A 17,619-nucleotide genomic window follows, 5' to 3' on the forward strand; every position below is an offset into this window, starting at 1 on the left:
CTGGTTATGGAGCTCCTTGTTATTCCTTTTTCACGTGTCCCTTGGAGTCTTTGTCACAGATTCCATCAAAAATGGTGCAACTTGCTTCACCATCTTCTCTAGTAAATGATGGACATCAAAGCGGAAAACCAAAGACCTCGTTTTTCTGGTCCAATAATTCAGATTAAAAACCTGGAGAAGTGTATTTTACATCCCATTTAACTGCTGCAGACAAAAAAAAAGCTAGTGAATTTCAATGTGTGCTGCAGAAAAAAAGAGAAAAGGAAATACGAGAGCCGGGAACAAGCTCATTCTTGTTGCAGATTCTGTGTGGATAAGACACCTCATTGAATGATGAAGATACTAATCTGCAGCAGAAATCCGAAAATCAGCCCTGGATTATTGCCACACATTGTCTTGTAAAATGCACAGTGGATTAAATTCTAACATGAACATACCCTTGCAGTAAAATGGATCTGAATTGCATTTGTGATATTGGTTCATATATCCAGCTTGTTTTCTGTTGGGCTGGGAATGAGAAGTAGGAGACCATTTATAAAGCTTTAAGTCTGATTTAAATAAACCTTGGAACATTTTAGGGTTTTACCTTCTTCCTCTCATTTCATACATTCCTTTTTGAGGTGGTTATCCACTTTCCAAATCACAATTTTTGATACACTATTAAAGAATTCTCAGTCATAGCGGGGGGTGAACATCTCTCTGTGAGAGTGTAGAGTAGTTATGAGGACCTCTCACTCCGGAGGTCCTGTCCTGACCTATGTTATACAGAACAGACACTGTATAAGGGTAGGTTCAAACCACCAATTTCTCCACATACATTAAAATGGACCTTTTATTCTGATTAGAGTGGAATTCATTTTTGTCGAACGTGAAGAGAAAAAAAAAAGTTTCTGTACCTTCTCCTTTTTCAGTCCACAATAATCGGAGCGAACTTGGATGTCAACCAAGTGCTGTCTGATTTTTGATTTTTTCACTGACCCATAGACTTGCATGGACGATTTTGATCTGATCCCTTGGATCAATATCGGACATGTCTCCAATTTTTTACGCAGACCGCTCGGTCCAAGGATAATATCGGACATTTGCACAGCCCCATAGAATAATACAGGCACGAATCCATGAAAAACATGGCTAGCAGTGATACTAGAAAATCGGTCATGTCCACGAGCCCTAAGGGCTCATTCACGGCAATTTTTCAGGTACGAGTGCTAGCCATATTTTTCACGGAGAGCACTTGTACCTTTGATAGTTTATTGGGCTGTTTACGTGTCAGCGATATTTTGCTGACCAAGTGGTTTGTGCAAAAGAACAGAGACATGTCCAGTATTGATCTGAGTGTCAGATCATACTTGGCAATGAAAGTCTATGGGTCAGTCTTTCACTGACCGATAGGAGAAGATGGAGAAACTGACCAAACTCTGATGAAACTCAGACGTCAAAAAGACTGATTTCTGAATGAGGCCTGATGCTTAGTTTTCCCACTGTTAGCTCTGAACTGAAATTAAACTCACTCATTGATCACGTTATGATCAACTAATTGTCAAGGGACCTTCTGACAGTTAGGGATTGTCCAAAGGGTGCAATCCAATTAATGAGAACTGGTCATACTGTACCAAAGGCCACGCTTTGTAGTTTTTCACTCATTACATAGTAATGGGAGAAGATACAGGTTAGATATTAGAAAAAACTTTTTGACAGTGAGGGTGATCAATGAGTGGAACAGGCGGCCACGAGAGGTGGTGAGTTCCCCTTCAATGGAAGTCTCCAAACAGAGGCTGGACAGACATCTGTCTGAGATGGTTTAGTGAATCCTGCATTGAGCAGGGGGTTGGACCAGATGACCCAGGAGGTCCCCTCCAACTGTAACATTCTACGATTCTATGGGAATAGTTTAGTAAATTTTCCAGAACCCAGAGTAAAGATTTGACTCTCCTGAGACTTTCTGACAGTTCTAGCCTCTTTTAGGATCGTGTGTCAGGTGTTTTTGGCTGTGAGATGGTTAATATGAAGAGCACCATTGGTTTCCTAAGGAGTCCCAGCAGTGGCCCCTTTGCACTTGTTCTCCCGTTAGATGCCTCGAAAGCTCAGCATGTTAGAACAAGCGTTCCCATTACAGAGGCCAGGGTAGGGAGCGACGGGTGGTGCCTCTGATCGCTAGACATCGAAACACGAGAGGTGCAGGGAGGCTTCAAAGCTACAGAACTCCGGCCTTTGATGAATTTTTGATGGGAGAGTTGGGATGCTGAGCAGCCTCTTCGTCTCCCAGGCTGGAGTAATTGATTAGCAGAAGGTGTGCTCAGGAAAATCCATAACCTGGTGCACGTCTGACACTCTACATGTAAAGAGACAGAAACATGTGGTTTTCCGGGAAGTTAACCCTAAATCATTGCTCTGCAAATATTCGGTTAGATTCCTCATTGCAGAGACCTCATCCTCCATGTGGATCTTTTTCTTGCAAACTTGTAACTCTATTCTGTGTAATTCATAAATAAAAAGAAGACAACAAGTAGTTGTTCAGAGTGTATTGATCACAAGAAGTTTTCCAAGTATTGTATATTATCAACGTGTCCGAGCTTAAGCCAACTATAACGTCTAAGTTATAGTTGGCTTCTTGGATGTGTTTTAGGTGACATTTCTTACCGCACCGTACTTTGTCTACTATGCTCTCCTTTCTAGGGACAGCAGAGGATAGAAGGAACATATAGTTTCTATGAATTTATTTAGTATTTTAATTAAAGAATACCTTTCTAAATGCCACCCGGGCTCAGAGACTGCCTGATTTCCCTGCCTACAAAAGGTGATTGTCAGATTTCACTGTATACAAACTCATCCAGGAGGAGCTGTCAATCACTCTGTGTGTGTAGGGTTAAGCTGGACTCATAGCAGTCCTGACAGAACCACTTTCTACTACTGGGTGGTCCAGGGCCCAGGGTGGTGTAAAAATGAAAAACGATACCTACTGGACCTTGCCGCTCTTCTGTGCTGCTGTCATGTCTCCCAACAATCTCCTGCCTTCTTCAGCATGGCGCATTAGGTGACCACTGCAGCAGATTGACTTTAACGTCCCATTCCATCTGACCTGGACGAGGGCGCTTTCTTTTATCTAAGGCTATGTTCACATCAAGTTTTAGCCACAACGTTAGTGGCTCTGTTGAGGCATCCATCTGAACCCTGAAAATCGTAATTAATATGCATCTGCTGACTGGGCCATTGATTTTAATAAAGCAGAAGGAGTCACTTTGTGCTTTGTCTGACCACATTTTTAACAGTGTCTGTCTTTTTCAGGTGGGCAGAAAAATGTGGTTTACTGCATTTTTGTGCCAACCTGATGAAGGCAGACTCTGCCAAAAATGAGGTCAAACAGAATACAAAGTCTGCTTCATTAAAGTCAATGCCGAGTTCAAACAGATTCACCAACGGAGCCACTGGTGTGTGGCTAAAACATAATGTGAACTAGTCCTAGTCTGAATGCTGATTGGCTGGAGCGGCCACATGATGCCCTCTGCCAGAAAGCAAAACTAGGAGACTGGTGAGGGACATGGTGAGCACAATAAAGGAGCAACGAAGGTCCGGGAAGTGAGAATATTTTCTTTGTTTTTTTATTATTATTTTTACTCCCCTCTTGACTACTGCAAACGTCAAAGGGGTTGTCCACTACTTTGAGACAGTTTGTTAAAGTTTATTAAAGGGGTTGTCCACTACTTTGAGACAGTTTAATAAACTTTAACAAAGGGGTTGTCCACTACTTTGAGACAGTTTGTTAAAGTTTATTAAAGGGGTTGTCCACTACTTTGAGACAGTTTAATAAACTTTAACAACGGGATTGTCCACTACTTTGAGACAGTTTGTTAAAGTTTATTACAGGGATTGTCCACTACTTTGAGACAGTTTGCTAAAGTTTATTAAAGGTGTTGTCCACTACTTTCAGAGTTTATTGAAGGGGTTGTCCACTACTGAACAGCTCCTTCTTAAATGCTAACGTGCCACAGATAAAATAACAAAAATACATACTCCCCTCCCAAACCGATGCCGCTTCAGCGATGTTGGGGCTTTGTATCTCTGGTCATAGTATGATTATTATTATTATTATTATTATTATTAGAGATATATTTAAAGCTCAGATACTTACATGAACACATTTATAGCATTTACTGCAAATTTATTAGTAACAATCACAATAAGGCCATATTCACAACTAGGAAAATGTCTCGCGTGTATTTATGACATGTATGTACCCTTGGATTTCTTGCTTTGGCTGTGCAGCAGCTCCGCAGCAGATTTGCTCAGTTAAAGTGGGTGTTTCTATTGAAAATAATCCTCCAGTTCCAAAAAATCAAGGCTGCGTCACATTTTTTATGAACCCTATATAAAGTCACCCGTCGTTTTCAATAAAATTTTGCAGTTTTATGCAACTTTGTATATTTCCTCCATCAAATGATGATATTTTTTGCTGCACCCTAAGTGCACCCTAAGCGCACCCTAAGCGCACAGTAATCTAAGGTATGTTATTAGCTGAAAATATGATGTCATCTACATGAATAACTCTAGGAATCTCCTCTGTGTTAATTATTCAGAATGCCTATATCTGAAGCTTTGTAGACGGTAGCTATGGATGAGTTTGGAGGTATAGAAAGTCATGTTCTTATATTAGATGTACTCTTTACTATATTTGTTTCTCTCCACAGTTTACAAGCCCTGAGGAAAGAGAAATCCAGGGATGCTGCCCGTTCTCGACGTGGAAAGGAGAATTTTGAGTTTTACGAGCTTGCCAAACTGCTTCCTCTCCCTGCAGCCATCACCAGTCAACTGGATAAGGCCTCCATCATTCGATTGACCATCAGCTACCTAAAGATGAGAGATTTTGCCAACCAGGGAGACCCGCCATGGAACCTGCGCATGGAAGGCCCACCTCCCAACACCTCTGTCAAAGGTGCATCCCTATTAGAGTGGTAGAATTTGTAACAGTAGTGGTATGAAAAAAATCAACTTTGTAGACCATGGCGCCAAATGGGTTGTCCAGGACTATGATAATGATGACAAAGCCTTAGGATTGATAATCTGTATCGGAGCGGTGGGAATCTGATACCAGTCTTCCCCACGATCAGCAGTGATTGGATGTAGCCAGAACAGAACGGCTCCCCTCGCTATGTCATTCCTGGTTACTGCACGTCAATTCCTATCAAAGTGATTGTGATCTGAGCTGCAGTACCAAGAACGGCCACTACGAAGTGTACAGAGCCGGCTCCATACACTGCATACATCCAGCCACCACTGGAGCTGATATAGCTGATCTATAGGGGGCCGGTTGTCAGACCCCCACCGAGATCTGCTAGTGATGCACTATCCTGAAGATAGTTCATCAGTTTCACAGTCCTGGACTACCTTCTAAAATGTTGATGTTGATGACCATCTCAAAAGCCATAAAATCGCTGTCTTTTGGTATATAACACATATACTGTATATATGGTTTTACTGTGACACAAATTCATACGTTTACATCCTAAAAAGATGTGATTGTAGTGGAGCTTTGATCTTGAACTAGATGAGAAAGTCAGCTAAAGTGAGGCCAAGAACAAAGTTGTAGTTTTCTCTCTTTTTCTGTCCAGCAGTTTGACTCTCATTATGTATTCTTGTGTTTATGTGCTTCTTGCCACTACTCGCTTGTTATTTCTAATTACTACAATAGAAGTATAATTTTGATTCCCCTCATTTACATGAAGTCACAACTTGGGATAGGAGAACATATTCTCCTCAAAATGACAAGTTCAGTGCGCTTCATACAAATTATAACAAACTAGCAGAAGAGAAAAAATATATATTTTAATTATTTGGTACAGCAAGTCTGCCTCTTAGCCTCTAACACTGATGTTATAGAGCAGACCAGGGCAAAGTGTGGCCTGAGGGTCATATGCGGCCCTTTGGCTGTTTCTGTCCAGTCCACAAATAGGGACAACCAAAGGGCTGTAAACAGTGACATATAACACCACTCGGCTGTCCCTCTGCCCAGTGTCTCAATTTCAAGGTGCAAGTACCTGTGAAGAAATGGTGGAACAGGGACCAGTCGGTTCCCTCTACCATGATCCAGACGGTGCAGCTGAGTCTTAGCTCAGTCTTTTTTTCCCATTGTCTTTCAGTACTTGTGGGAAACTGTGGGGCCATCACATTTGTGTAGAATGTTGTGTGGGGTACATCCATTTGTATGTGGGCGACTATGAAGGACCACATAGTGTGTAGGAAATTGTGAGGGTATCATAATGTGTATGGGGAGATGTGAAGACATCATATTGTGGGCTGTGTAGGCCAGCATACTGTGTGTGTGTGGAAGGTAGGGCTGTGGGGTCCATTATAATGTGTGTGGAGAGTTGTGGGGGCCATCATACTGTGTAGAGAACTGTGGGGGCCATCATGCTGTGTGGGTGTATCATACTGTATGGGGACGACTGGGGGTATCATAGTGTGTGGGGTCTGTAGGGGCTTTTTACTGTGTGGTGTACTGTGGGGATGTCATACTTGTATGGGTGGGCTGTGGGGGCATCATAAAGTGTGTGGGGAGGCTGTGGGGGCATCATCATTTGTAAAGAACTGTGGTAACATCATACTATGTGGGGGCTGTAGGGGCTTGATACTGTGTGTGTGGGGACATCATGCTTGTATGGGGTTCTGTAAAGGCATCATACTTGTGTGAGGTGCTGTGGGGACATCAGCCTTTGTGATGGGAGGCTGTGGGGGGCATCATTGTTTGTGAAGAACTGTGGTAACATCATACTATGTGGGGGCTGTAGGGGCTTACTACTGAGTGTGTGGGGACGTCATGCTTGTATAGGGGTCTGTAAAGGCATCATACTTGTGTGAGGTGCTGTGAGGACATCATACTGTGTGCTGGGAGGCTGTGAAGGCGTAATCTTTTGTTAGAGACTGTGGTGGAACCATACTGTGTGTGGGGACATCATGCTTGTATGGGGAGCGGGGGGGGGTCATCATTCTTGTGTGAGGGTTTGTGGGAACATCAGACTGTGTGTGGGGAGGCTATGGGGGCATCATCTTTTGTGAGGAACTGTGGTGGCATTGTATTATATGGCGACTGTAAGGGCTTTATACTTTGTGTGGGGACGTCATGTTTGAATGGGGGTCTTTAAGGGCATAATACTTGTGTGAGGGTTTGTGGGAACATCAGACTGTGTGTGGGGAGGCTATGGGGCATCATCTCTTGTGAGGAACTGTGGTGGCATTGTATTATATGGAAACTGTAAGGGCTTTATACTGTGTGTGGGGACATCATGCTCTAAGGGCATCATACTTGTGTGAGGTGCTGTGGGGACATCATACTGTGTGCTGGGTACTATAGGGGCATCATACTGTGTGGGGGGAGCCGATGATCAAGGAATAAGGGCTGAATAACCGGAGCAGTATGATTCTAAATTTGTTACACTCAGCCTTATTTTAACCTAGCAAATTATCATACTTAACTCTTCTCAATATCAAGTAATAAAATGACTATAAAACAATAATAATGAGCAGAATGACTCTCGGCACGTTGGTGTGGCCCTTCACCGCGGTCTGGTCTCTCGTGTTGGAGAATGAATTGCCCCCTTCATGTTATAGAGGATATCACAGAGGTATAATGCATATTGCCATGTTCCTATGTCCTGACCATGACCCATTAGATTCCTTTGGATTCTCGTGAATGGATAGATTACAGAAAAGCATCATATACTTCTGTTTGATTGTAAGCATTAGGATCTGTTTCTAAGAACCTTTCTTCATCCTCTGGGCCGTAATCTCCTAAGTGTTCGGAGTCCGGAGGCTCCCGTCACTGCTCCAGTGTCTTCTCGTTCTTCACTCCATACTAGCTGACATTAAACGGTTCTTTGCTGTCGGGGTATGCACAATAAAAATGCATAGAGCTGTCAGCAATCATTCATTTAATCAGGCTGTGCAATGAGGTAAACAAAGATGGCAGATTAATGAGTCCGCCGTGCTTATTGACTGACAGCGCTGCAAACATAAGCTGTCTGCTCTTAACCCCTGCGTAGCCAGTTCACATCATTTATATATCATATAGGATCCCACATCCCATTCCTTGCAGTTTCTTCCCATACCAAATGCAAGTAATATTTAGGTATTCAATGTTACATCTACATATTAGATGCTGTTTAGCTCTACTGTTTGATTTGCTGTAATAATTTTACTAAAAAGTTGTCTTAAAGTGCAAAACAATCTAGTACTATTCTAGGAGTAGTCTATAACATCCTCATAAAATATAAAAATCTAATTTAAAGTGGTCTGTTTGAGTTTTTTCTCCCCCAAACAGCACCACTCTTTGTTCATGGCCAAGTCCGGTATTGCAGCTTAGACACGGGATAGAAGTATTTTATGCATGGGGCAGTTAAAGACCTGTCTGTTACACAGGTATAGTTAATAGATGATGGACACAGGTCCATAGATTTCAACCTATATTCCTAAAGTGTAGGTCCAGAGTCAGGCAGGAGCCCCTAGACAGCTGCCTGCCTATTTTAGGCAAAAAGTATGGCAACCAGAAAATCCATGGATGAATCGCCAGCAGTCCAGCACCCATAAGATCACCATACTGGGTAATATTAGATATTTCAGGAAAAACTTCAAGACCTCTCTAAAACACCTTTACCAAATCAACCCCACAACATTGATGTGACAGTTCCATAGTCTCACTGCTCTTACAGTAAATAATCCCGGTCTATGATGATGATGATGATGGAACCTTTTTTTTTTCTAGACTTAGAGGATGACCTGTTTTCATGGGTACAGGAAAGGCAACTAAAAGGAGAAATAGAGATGAATAGACAGACGTCTATAATGTCCATTCATATGTGTGCGCATGGTAATTGAGTTTACCCTGATAATTAGGATAGGTGTTGCTCTCCCTTCCCTATAGAAAATACATACATGTTTGACCCAGCATGCAAGTGTATGGGGTGTGGGGTAAGGAGAGATAGGTATCAGCCAAATGGCCATTTGGCCAACAGCTATCTAAAGTGTAGGGGCACCTTTGGGTGGATATACACGTTAGTCAAAAGTTGCTAAAATGTAACAACCAATGTCATTGTAATCAGTCGAGGGTTTAGGAAACGGAAAAAAGGAGGAAAAGTCGTCATAGAGTAAAACTATAAGTAAAAGAGTGTGAGGGTAAGGAGAGATAGCTTTTGGCCAAATGGCCGTTCGGCTGATACCTCTCTAAAGTGTAGGGGCACCTTTGGGTTGCTATACGCATTATTCAAAAGTTGATCATAGGGTTAAACTGTAAGTAAAAGGGTGTGAGGGAGAACAGTGCGAGGGGACCCTACTCCCCCCTTGGTGTTGCACTCACCCTAAAGTGTTTTGTTCAAGCATTGGTATAGCTGCTGCTGATGGCTCCGATTCAGCACCGGGTGCCCACAGGTAGTCGATGTCCAATGGAGCCAACGGTCATCGACTGAGGAATAATAGCCATGCAGTGATATATGTGGGATTTTTTTTATCTATTGAAGGTTCATTAACATATTTTGGCGGTCAGATCAACCCCTTTTGTCAGAATAGTTAAAAATATCTCAGTCAACCGATGACGGGCAATCATTTTCTAGAAAGAAGTCGTCCGATAGTTGCCCGTCTTCTATAACAGCCAACATAGACTAATGTTAATTGTTTTTTGGGGGACTGTTCATTCCACTGTCCGACCATCAGTCTACTTCTGTGTAATGCTTCGGCTCATTTTTTTGGTTTTGCTGTAGTTCCTTGTACAGGGGTCCGCCTTTTTGATCTAGGCATGTCATCTATATACCTTCCGATGGGTGTCTTACCAGTCGGACCCCAGTCCTGCCCTGCCTTTATCTATATTGAGGTTAGCTGACACAAGGTGAGGAACACTAGAGACAGGATAGAACCATCCCGATTGCGGTCACCTTGTCGTGGTGGGATGGCTTTTCTGCTTTTTTGATCAAGATAGTGTTAACTAAGTCCCTTATGTCATTTACATGTGCTAGTACTATTTATTGGTCTACTTACTATAGGGTATATGCTGATTTTGTTTTTTCTCTTGTATTTTTCTGTATAAAGTGCAAGGCCACTTGTAGGCACAGTACTCACCTTTCATCAGCTTCTTTTTTTACGATTAGTTGATGACAATTCTTCAACCACATGTCCAGGACACTTAGTTGAGAGGGAGGGCATATACCCATCTCTTAGTCCTGATACAAACTCATGAGAAGTAATAATATTCGATCAGAATGGAGCATGAACGTGAGAAATGTGCGAGGGATTCAGCCAAGTACAATATCTTTATGCATTTGTTTCACAGCCAGAGGCGAATCATTTCTTTTTGTTTCAGGGGTTAACTGGAACAGGCAAAATTTGGCATCATATCTCACCCAACAAAGACTGTTGCTGTTCGTTATCTCCCTGTTTCTTTTATTTATTTTTTTGCTTTCTAATCGTAGAGCAATTTCCACAGCTGTGGGCAAGAGACATTGCATTCCCGGGCCGGGCTGTAAGAAAAATTGAATGACAGCGAGCAAAACAGCAGTAATTATAAAACTAATTACTAAACGCTCATGATGCCCGCAGGCTTGTGCATAACTAAAATTAGAAAAAGAAATTGCTTTTGGCTGAGGAGGAGGAGGAGAGCTGTTTTGGTCGCTGCTCCCATAACGCATCCGTTTTCAAATCAGGGTGGTGTGTTTAGCAGCATGGGTTCAAATCCCTCCATAATGACAAATAATTTTTCTCATGCAGAATTGCAGAATGTGAGAGCAGATAAGGACCCTACCTTACCGTGTTCTGCCCCTTTCCCTTCCTGCTTTAAAAACCATTTTGGATATAAGGCTTTGGAGCTTGCACATGTCTATCTTTCTCAGGTCCCTGACTGGCTGTCATGCCTCTTCTGGCTGTTCGCTGTCTGCCACCTTTTCTTTTCTTGCATTGCTCCTATGTAAAATTACCATACATCTCCGGACTTTGACACTAATACTGTGACGCCTGTGCCATACAGACCTGCTTCATTTATGTGGGACAGAAACAGAAGACTAGCGAAGCATTAGCTCAATGTACTGTATAATGATCTTTTTACACCTAGGCCTGCGACGGGGACAAAGGGGCATCCTCTACTTCTAGGGGAAAGAAGGTTTAATCATAATCACAGACTAAGTCCAGTAAGACTATGGATTCTTTACTGTAAGAGCAGCAAGACTATGGGTTCTATACTGTAAGAGCATTGAGACTTTGGATTCTTTACTGTAAGAGCACTGAGAGTATGGATTCTTTACTATAAGAGCAGTGAGACTATGGATTCTTTACTATAAGAGCACTGAGACTATGGATTGTTTACTATAAGAGCACTGAGACTATGGATTGTTTACTATAAGAGCAGTGAGACTATGGATTCATTACTGTAAGAGCAGTGAGACTATGGATTCTTTACTGTAACTGCAGTGAGACTATGGATTCGTTACTGTAAGAGCAGCGAGACTATGGGTTCTATACTGTAAGAGCAGTGAGACTATGGATTCTTTACTGTAAGAGCAGTGAGACTATGGATTCTTTACTGTAAGAGCAGTGAGACTATGGATTCTTTACTGTAAGAGCAGCAAGACTATGGGTTCTATACTGTAAGAGCAGTGAGACTATGGATTCTTTACTGTAAGAGCAGTGAGACTATGGATTCTTTACTGTAAGAGCAGTGAGACTATGGGTTCTATACTGTAAGAGCAGTGATACTATGGATTCTTTACTATAAGTGCAGTGAGACTATGGATTCTTTATTGTAACTGCAGTGAGACTATGGATTCTTTACTGTAAGAACAGTTAGATTATGGATTCTTTACTATAAGAGCACTGAGACTATGGATTCTTTACTGTAAGAACAGTGAGACTATGAATTTTTCACTGTAAGAGCAGTGAGACTATGGATTTTTCACTGTAAGAGCAGTGAGACTATGGATTTTTCGTTGTAAGAGCAGTGAGATTATGGATTTCTCGCTGTAAGCAGTGAGACTATGGATTCTTTACTGTAAGAGCAGTGAGAGTATGGATTCTTTACTGTAAGAGCAATGAGACTGTGGATTTTTTTACTGTAAGAGCAGTGAGACTATAGATTCTTTACTGTAAGAGCAGTGAGACTATAGATTCTTTACTGTAAGAGCAGTGAGACTATAGATTCTTTACTGTAAGAGTAGTGAGACTATGGATTCGTTACTGTAAGAGCAGTGAGACTATGGATTCTTTACTGTAAAAGCAGTGAGACTATGGATTAGTTACTGTAAGAGCAGTGAGACTATGGATTCTTTACTGTAAGAGCAGTGAGACTATGGATTTGTTACTGTAAGAGCACTGAGACTATAGATTCTTTACTGTAAGAGCAGTGAGACTATGGATTCTTTACTGTAAGAGCAGTGAGACTATGGATTCTTTACTGTAAGAGCAGTGAGACTATAGATTCTTTACTGTAAGAGCAGTGAGACTATGGATTCTTTACTGTAAGAGCACTGAGACTATAGATTCTTTACTGTAAGAGCAGTGAGACTATGGATTCTTTACTGTAAAAGCAGTGAGACTATAGATTCTTTACTGTAAGAGCAGTGAGACTATGGATTTGTTACTGTAAGAGCACTGAGACTATAGATTCTTTACTGTAAGAGCAGTGAGACTATGGATTCTTTACTGTAAGAGCAGTGAGACTATGGATTCTTTACTGTAAGAGCAGTGAGACTATAGATTCTTTACTGTAAGAGCAGTGAGACTATGGATTCTTTACTGTAAGAGCACTGAGACTATGGATTCTTTACTGTAAGAGCACTGAGACTATAGATTCTTTACTGTAAGAGCAGTGAGACTATGGAACTCTGTCACATGATGTAATGGTTGATTCACTACTAAAATTCAAGGAGGTCCAGATGTCTTTCTTGATAAATATAATATTGCAGGTTATGGACACAGGGTTCTGTGATGGGCGGTGATCCAGAGAACTAGTCTTATGACGCATGTGGAGTCGGGGAAGAGATTTTTCCGTTAATATGGAGCTATTAGTGTCTGCCCCATGGAGTTTTTGCCTTCCTCTGGATCAACATGTTAGGCTATAGGTTAAGCTCAATGGACTTGTGTCTACCTTCAACATTAAAAGCTATGAAACTAGATTGGCCGGCCACATGTGTCTTATAGCTGAGGGTTTGGACCATTGTGGAAGGAGGATTATGATTATGTATTCAGACGAGTGTTGGCTCAGGTGGGCAATTTTTCTATTAAAAACCCATGTTGTAGCATGACCAGTAGAAAAGCATGTTGTCTGAACAGAGCTCTAGACCAAGGATGACTGTAGCAATGATTGCAGTGTAGCCTATAATGACTGGCGCAGCAGATTATTTGCTGTGAATAGATCCTTTCAGTGATAAACCTTTTTTTGTTCTGAGTGTGAAAAACCTTCTGTTTGTTTCCTCCGTTCTCCCTATTTCTTCTTTTTTCGGCGGTGTTTCTGCAATCCTCCGCCACGTCGCACTGTACACTGCGGAGGCTTAGAGATCAGCCTCAGGTCGTTCTGCGGTCTCCTGGTGTTTCTTCACATTTCTCTTCCCTTTAATTAATCTGTTCCTACAGCTTTATAACAATTTATTACAAATATCTGTGCATTAGATTTGAGCGGTGTTTCTGCGGTATTAAAGTGACATGACCGCTCTTGGCAGATGATAGGTAACAGTCGCCAGTAAGTTGTAATCTGTTCTCCTTATTAATACAAGTACATCTTGGCTACTGATCTAGCTGCTCTTTAGCTTATGTCCTGTTGTATTTGCCCTCATATCTGCTGTCCAGATAATATACAACACCCACAGCCCCAATTCCAATAAAGTGTGAAATGGAAAGAAAACAAGAATGCAATGATTTGGAAATCACAGGGAACAGCTGATCGGATGTCTCACTCCCACTGATCAGACATTGATGACCTATGTTAAGCATAGGCCATCAATGCTAAAGTCCCGGACACCCCCTTTAAGACTGACGACAACTAGTTGTCTCTCTTCTTTCTAACTTGTTGTTTACTGATTCAACTGCCTCCACTTCAAAAGTCCCCAAATTTACAGCCCCATATGTATTAAATTAAAAAGAATCTATAGTTCCCTCGGTGACACTCCTCTATTCTCACCACTGCCCCAACCTACAATGGCACATGACTTTTTTAATTTATGAAGCATTGTGGCTATTAATAAGAGGCTGTCCCAATAGTGACAACCCCTTTAAACCGTCTCTAGCAGCAGAGACAGCATGGCGGATTACAGGAAATAAAAACAGGTCTTTATCTCTTTGCTACTTCTTCTTTCCTGTCTATCAAACTGTAAAAAGATATAACAGAGAGAAAAGGCGTTGGACGATGGAAAGTGCAATGCATGTTTAATGTGAAGGAAAGGCAGCTCCAGCACCTATAGTTCTGGCAGAATGCAGATGAAGAACCGATTACTTAAAAAGAGTGGATAGCAAGTTATCGAGGACATGCATGTCCTTGTGCAGAAAAAAATGTAGTATTGCACATGTTAGACTTCACACCAATTTTGGCTCATATTCTGCACCCATATCAGTTCAGCCATAGAAAAAATGATTTGAAAGATCAGCTATAGAAAAAGGTAGAATGCTCAATGCGAGAAAGTCAGGGATTAGCCCCATTGATTAACTTTGGGGACTAATCCTTGTTCAGATCTGTGTCAAACCCCGCAGCACATCCACAGCAAATCTGCCGCAGAATTCGGAATGTTATTCTCGCTTTTCTGTCCTGGGAATACACTACGCTGGAGCATAATCCAACATGACGGCTGTAGAAATTAATGACTGCGCATTTGGAAATATGGAAAGAGTTGTCCATTCCTTGAGACAAGAAAAAGATTGTTTTCTGATGGGCTTACCCGGCTTGGTCCACAATACTACTCGCAGAGAACGATCCTTAATGCGATCATAGTGTGCACACCGCACATCCAGTGATCGGCAGCTCATCATCTGTTTACACTGGGTATGCGCTGCCGATAATGATGCGTTTTAAGCATTTTGCTCGTATGTTGGATGATTGCCAGCCTGTGTAAAAGGACCGATAGTTGGGAAATGAGCATTCTCAGGATCACTTGTGACCCGATTATTGGCCTTTCAAAATTGGGTTTTAGTGTCGACAGCCAAATCACCATTCACATTTTTAAGTCTTAAAATACACTGGAAAATTGTAAGCTGAATTTTTCGTTCATGCGCCTTCATAATTATGAACAAGGTATGACCGACAGACCGATCACCTGAGCAAAATTGTGAGGGACGGTAATTATGTGGAAACATGACCCTCGCCAGCAGAACTATGTGCTTAGTCTCCAGAGCCTGGAGCGATTGAAATTCTTGACCTGTTTAATTGAAATATTAACAAATCAATGTTTTTATTCCATGAAGGGTTATTGTATTGGCTTATAATGCGCCTGTAGTAAACATCTGCAATCGCCTTTTCATTTCCATCATGATGATTTTAATGAGTGTTTCTCCATTTTTCCAAGTAGTATCCCATAAATAAAATATCATGTACGCTCCTGAAGAACACACTGGTAACCACCACCAGTATCGAAACTTTAACGCAGCCCTTTGTGATTGTTTGTAAGTTGTACGATTAATTACCTTTGAAATTAGAGCACACTTGAGTGTTTTGAATTTTACATTGTTAATATTGGTCTTAAATTAGTTCTTTGCTGTGTAGTTTTGAAGCTTGAAGATAACAGATGATGACAGATGCCCTCATTTATTACTCCATTGTTATTATTAGTCCCAAATTCTAAACATATTCCTGAACCCTGCACATTGCCATTGGTAATTTAATCACCCAAAATCAGAATTTTTGGTCCTAGGTCAGAGCCTTATGCTACATCTCTAGAACAATGTTTCTTAAAGAAATACTCCATCAAAGTTTTTATCCTCTTAACCCCTTTGCCCCGAATTTCCTGACCAGGCAAAATTTTACAATTCTGACTAATGTCGCTTTATGAGTTAATAATCAGGAATGTTTCAACAAATCCCAGTGATTCTTAGATTGTTTTTTTGTGACACATTGTACTTTATGGTAGTGGTAAATTTAGGTCTAAATTTTTTGCGTTTACTTGTGAAAATATCAGAATTTTGGCAAAAATTTTGAAAATTTCCCAATTTTCATTTTTTCTATCTTTAAACCAGTTCGTCATGCTGTACAAAATAATTTATAAATAATATCTCCCATATATCTACTTTACATCAACATCATTTTTTTTTGTTAGGAATTAAAAGGGTTAAAAGTTTATTAGCAATTGCTCCAACATAATTTTCAAAACCTTTTTTTTAGGGACCACATCACTTTTGAAGTGACTTTGAGTAGCTTATATGACAGAAAATACCCAAAAATGACACCATTCGCAAAACTGCACCCCTCAATATGCTCAAAACCACATTCACAATGTTTATTAACCCTTTAGATGCTTTACAGGAATTAAAGCAATGTGGAAGAAAAAAATGAACATTTTAATTTTTACCACAAAAATGTTCATCTAGTCCCAAATTTTAAATTTTTACAAGGGTAACAGGAGAAAATGTACCATAGAATTTGTTGTGCAATATCTCCTGAGTGCGCCGATTCCCCATATGTGGAGGAAAACTACTGTTTGGGCGCACGGCAGGGCTAGGAAGGGAAGGAGCTTGTGGAATGCAAAATTGGCTGGAATAAATAGCGGACACCATGTCTCTTTTGCAGAGCCCCTGATATGCCTACACAGTGGAAACCTCCCACAATTGACCCTATTTTGGAAATTACAACGATCAAGGAACTTATCTAGAGGTGTGGTGAGCACCTTGAACCCACAGGTGCTTCGCAGAATTTTGTAAAGTTGAACTGTGAAAATGAAAAATTACATTTTTTCCACAAAAATGTTGCTTTAACCCCAAATATTTCATTTTCACAAGGGTAACAGGAGAAAATGGACCATACAGTTTATTGCGCAATTTGTCCTGAGTACACCAATACCCCATTTGTGCGGGAAAACTACTGTTTGGGCACACGGCAGGGCTCAGAAGGGAAGGAGCGCCAATTGAATTCTAGAGCACAATTTCGGCTAGAACAGATTGCGGATGCCATGTCACATTTGAAGAGCCCCTGACATGCCAAAACAGCAGAAGCACCCATAAGTGATCCCATTTTGGTAACTGCATCTCTTCAGGAATTCATCTAGTGGTGTAGTGAGCATTTTAAACCTCAGGCGATTCACAGAATCATACAACATTGGGCTAAGTTGATGGAAAATTTAATTTTTTTTCTCTAAAATGTTATTTTGGCCCCAAGATTTCAATTATAAAAAGGGATAATAGGAGAAAATGGACCACAAAATGTTACACCTATTTTTCCTGAGTACACCTCACCAATACCCCCAAGGATCCAGTCACTATAATGAGGCAGCAGAGTTACTCTCTACTCCTTTTAGCCTCTGTTCAGTGTTGTCCTTCTTTTCAGAGATGCACTAAACTGGGACAGACAGCGCTTTTATGCACGCTTAAAAAGGCGGACACCGCCACATCACAGGCCAGACTGCGTCCACAGTGTCTCCATCTGCCTCATTATAGGGAATCTTCCACCGAGGGTTCTGT

General features: G+C 41.2%; 1 protein-coding gene across 7 annotated transcripts in view; it reads left to right on the forward strand.

Annotated features, from left to right (window-relative positions):
• NPAS3 (neuronal PAS domain protein 3) overlaps positions 1-17,619 on the forward strand; it is a 788,102-nt gene that overhangs the window by 210,025 nt on the left and 560,458 nt on the right. For all 7 annotated transcript variants that reach the window (XM_073639080.1, XM_073639082.1, XM_073639081.1 and 4 more), the window contains one exon: positions 4,686-4,930. In XM_073639080.1, the coding sequence (XP_073495181.1) occupies positions 4,686-4,930 (245 nt within the window). The remainder of the gene's footprint in view (positions 1-4,685; positions 4,931-17,619) is intronic.

Source organism: Phyllobates terribilis, unplaced genomic scaffold, assembly GCF_046119375.1.
Source record: "Phyllobates terribilis strain yellow unplaced genomic scaffold, ASM4611937v1 Scaffold_7__3_contigs__length_470593459, whole genome shotgun sequence".
Lineage (NCBI taxonomy): Eukaryota > Metazoa > Chordata > Amphibia > Anura > Dendrobatidae > Phyllobates > Phyllobates terribilis.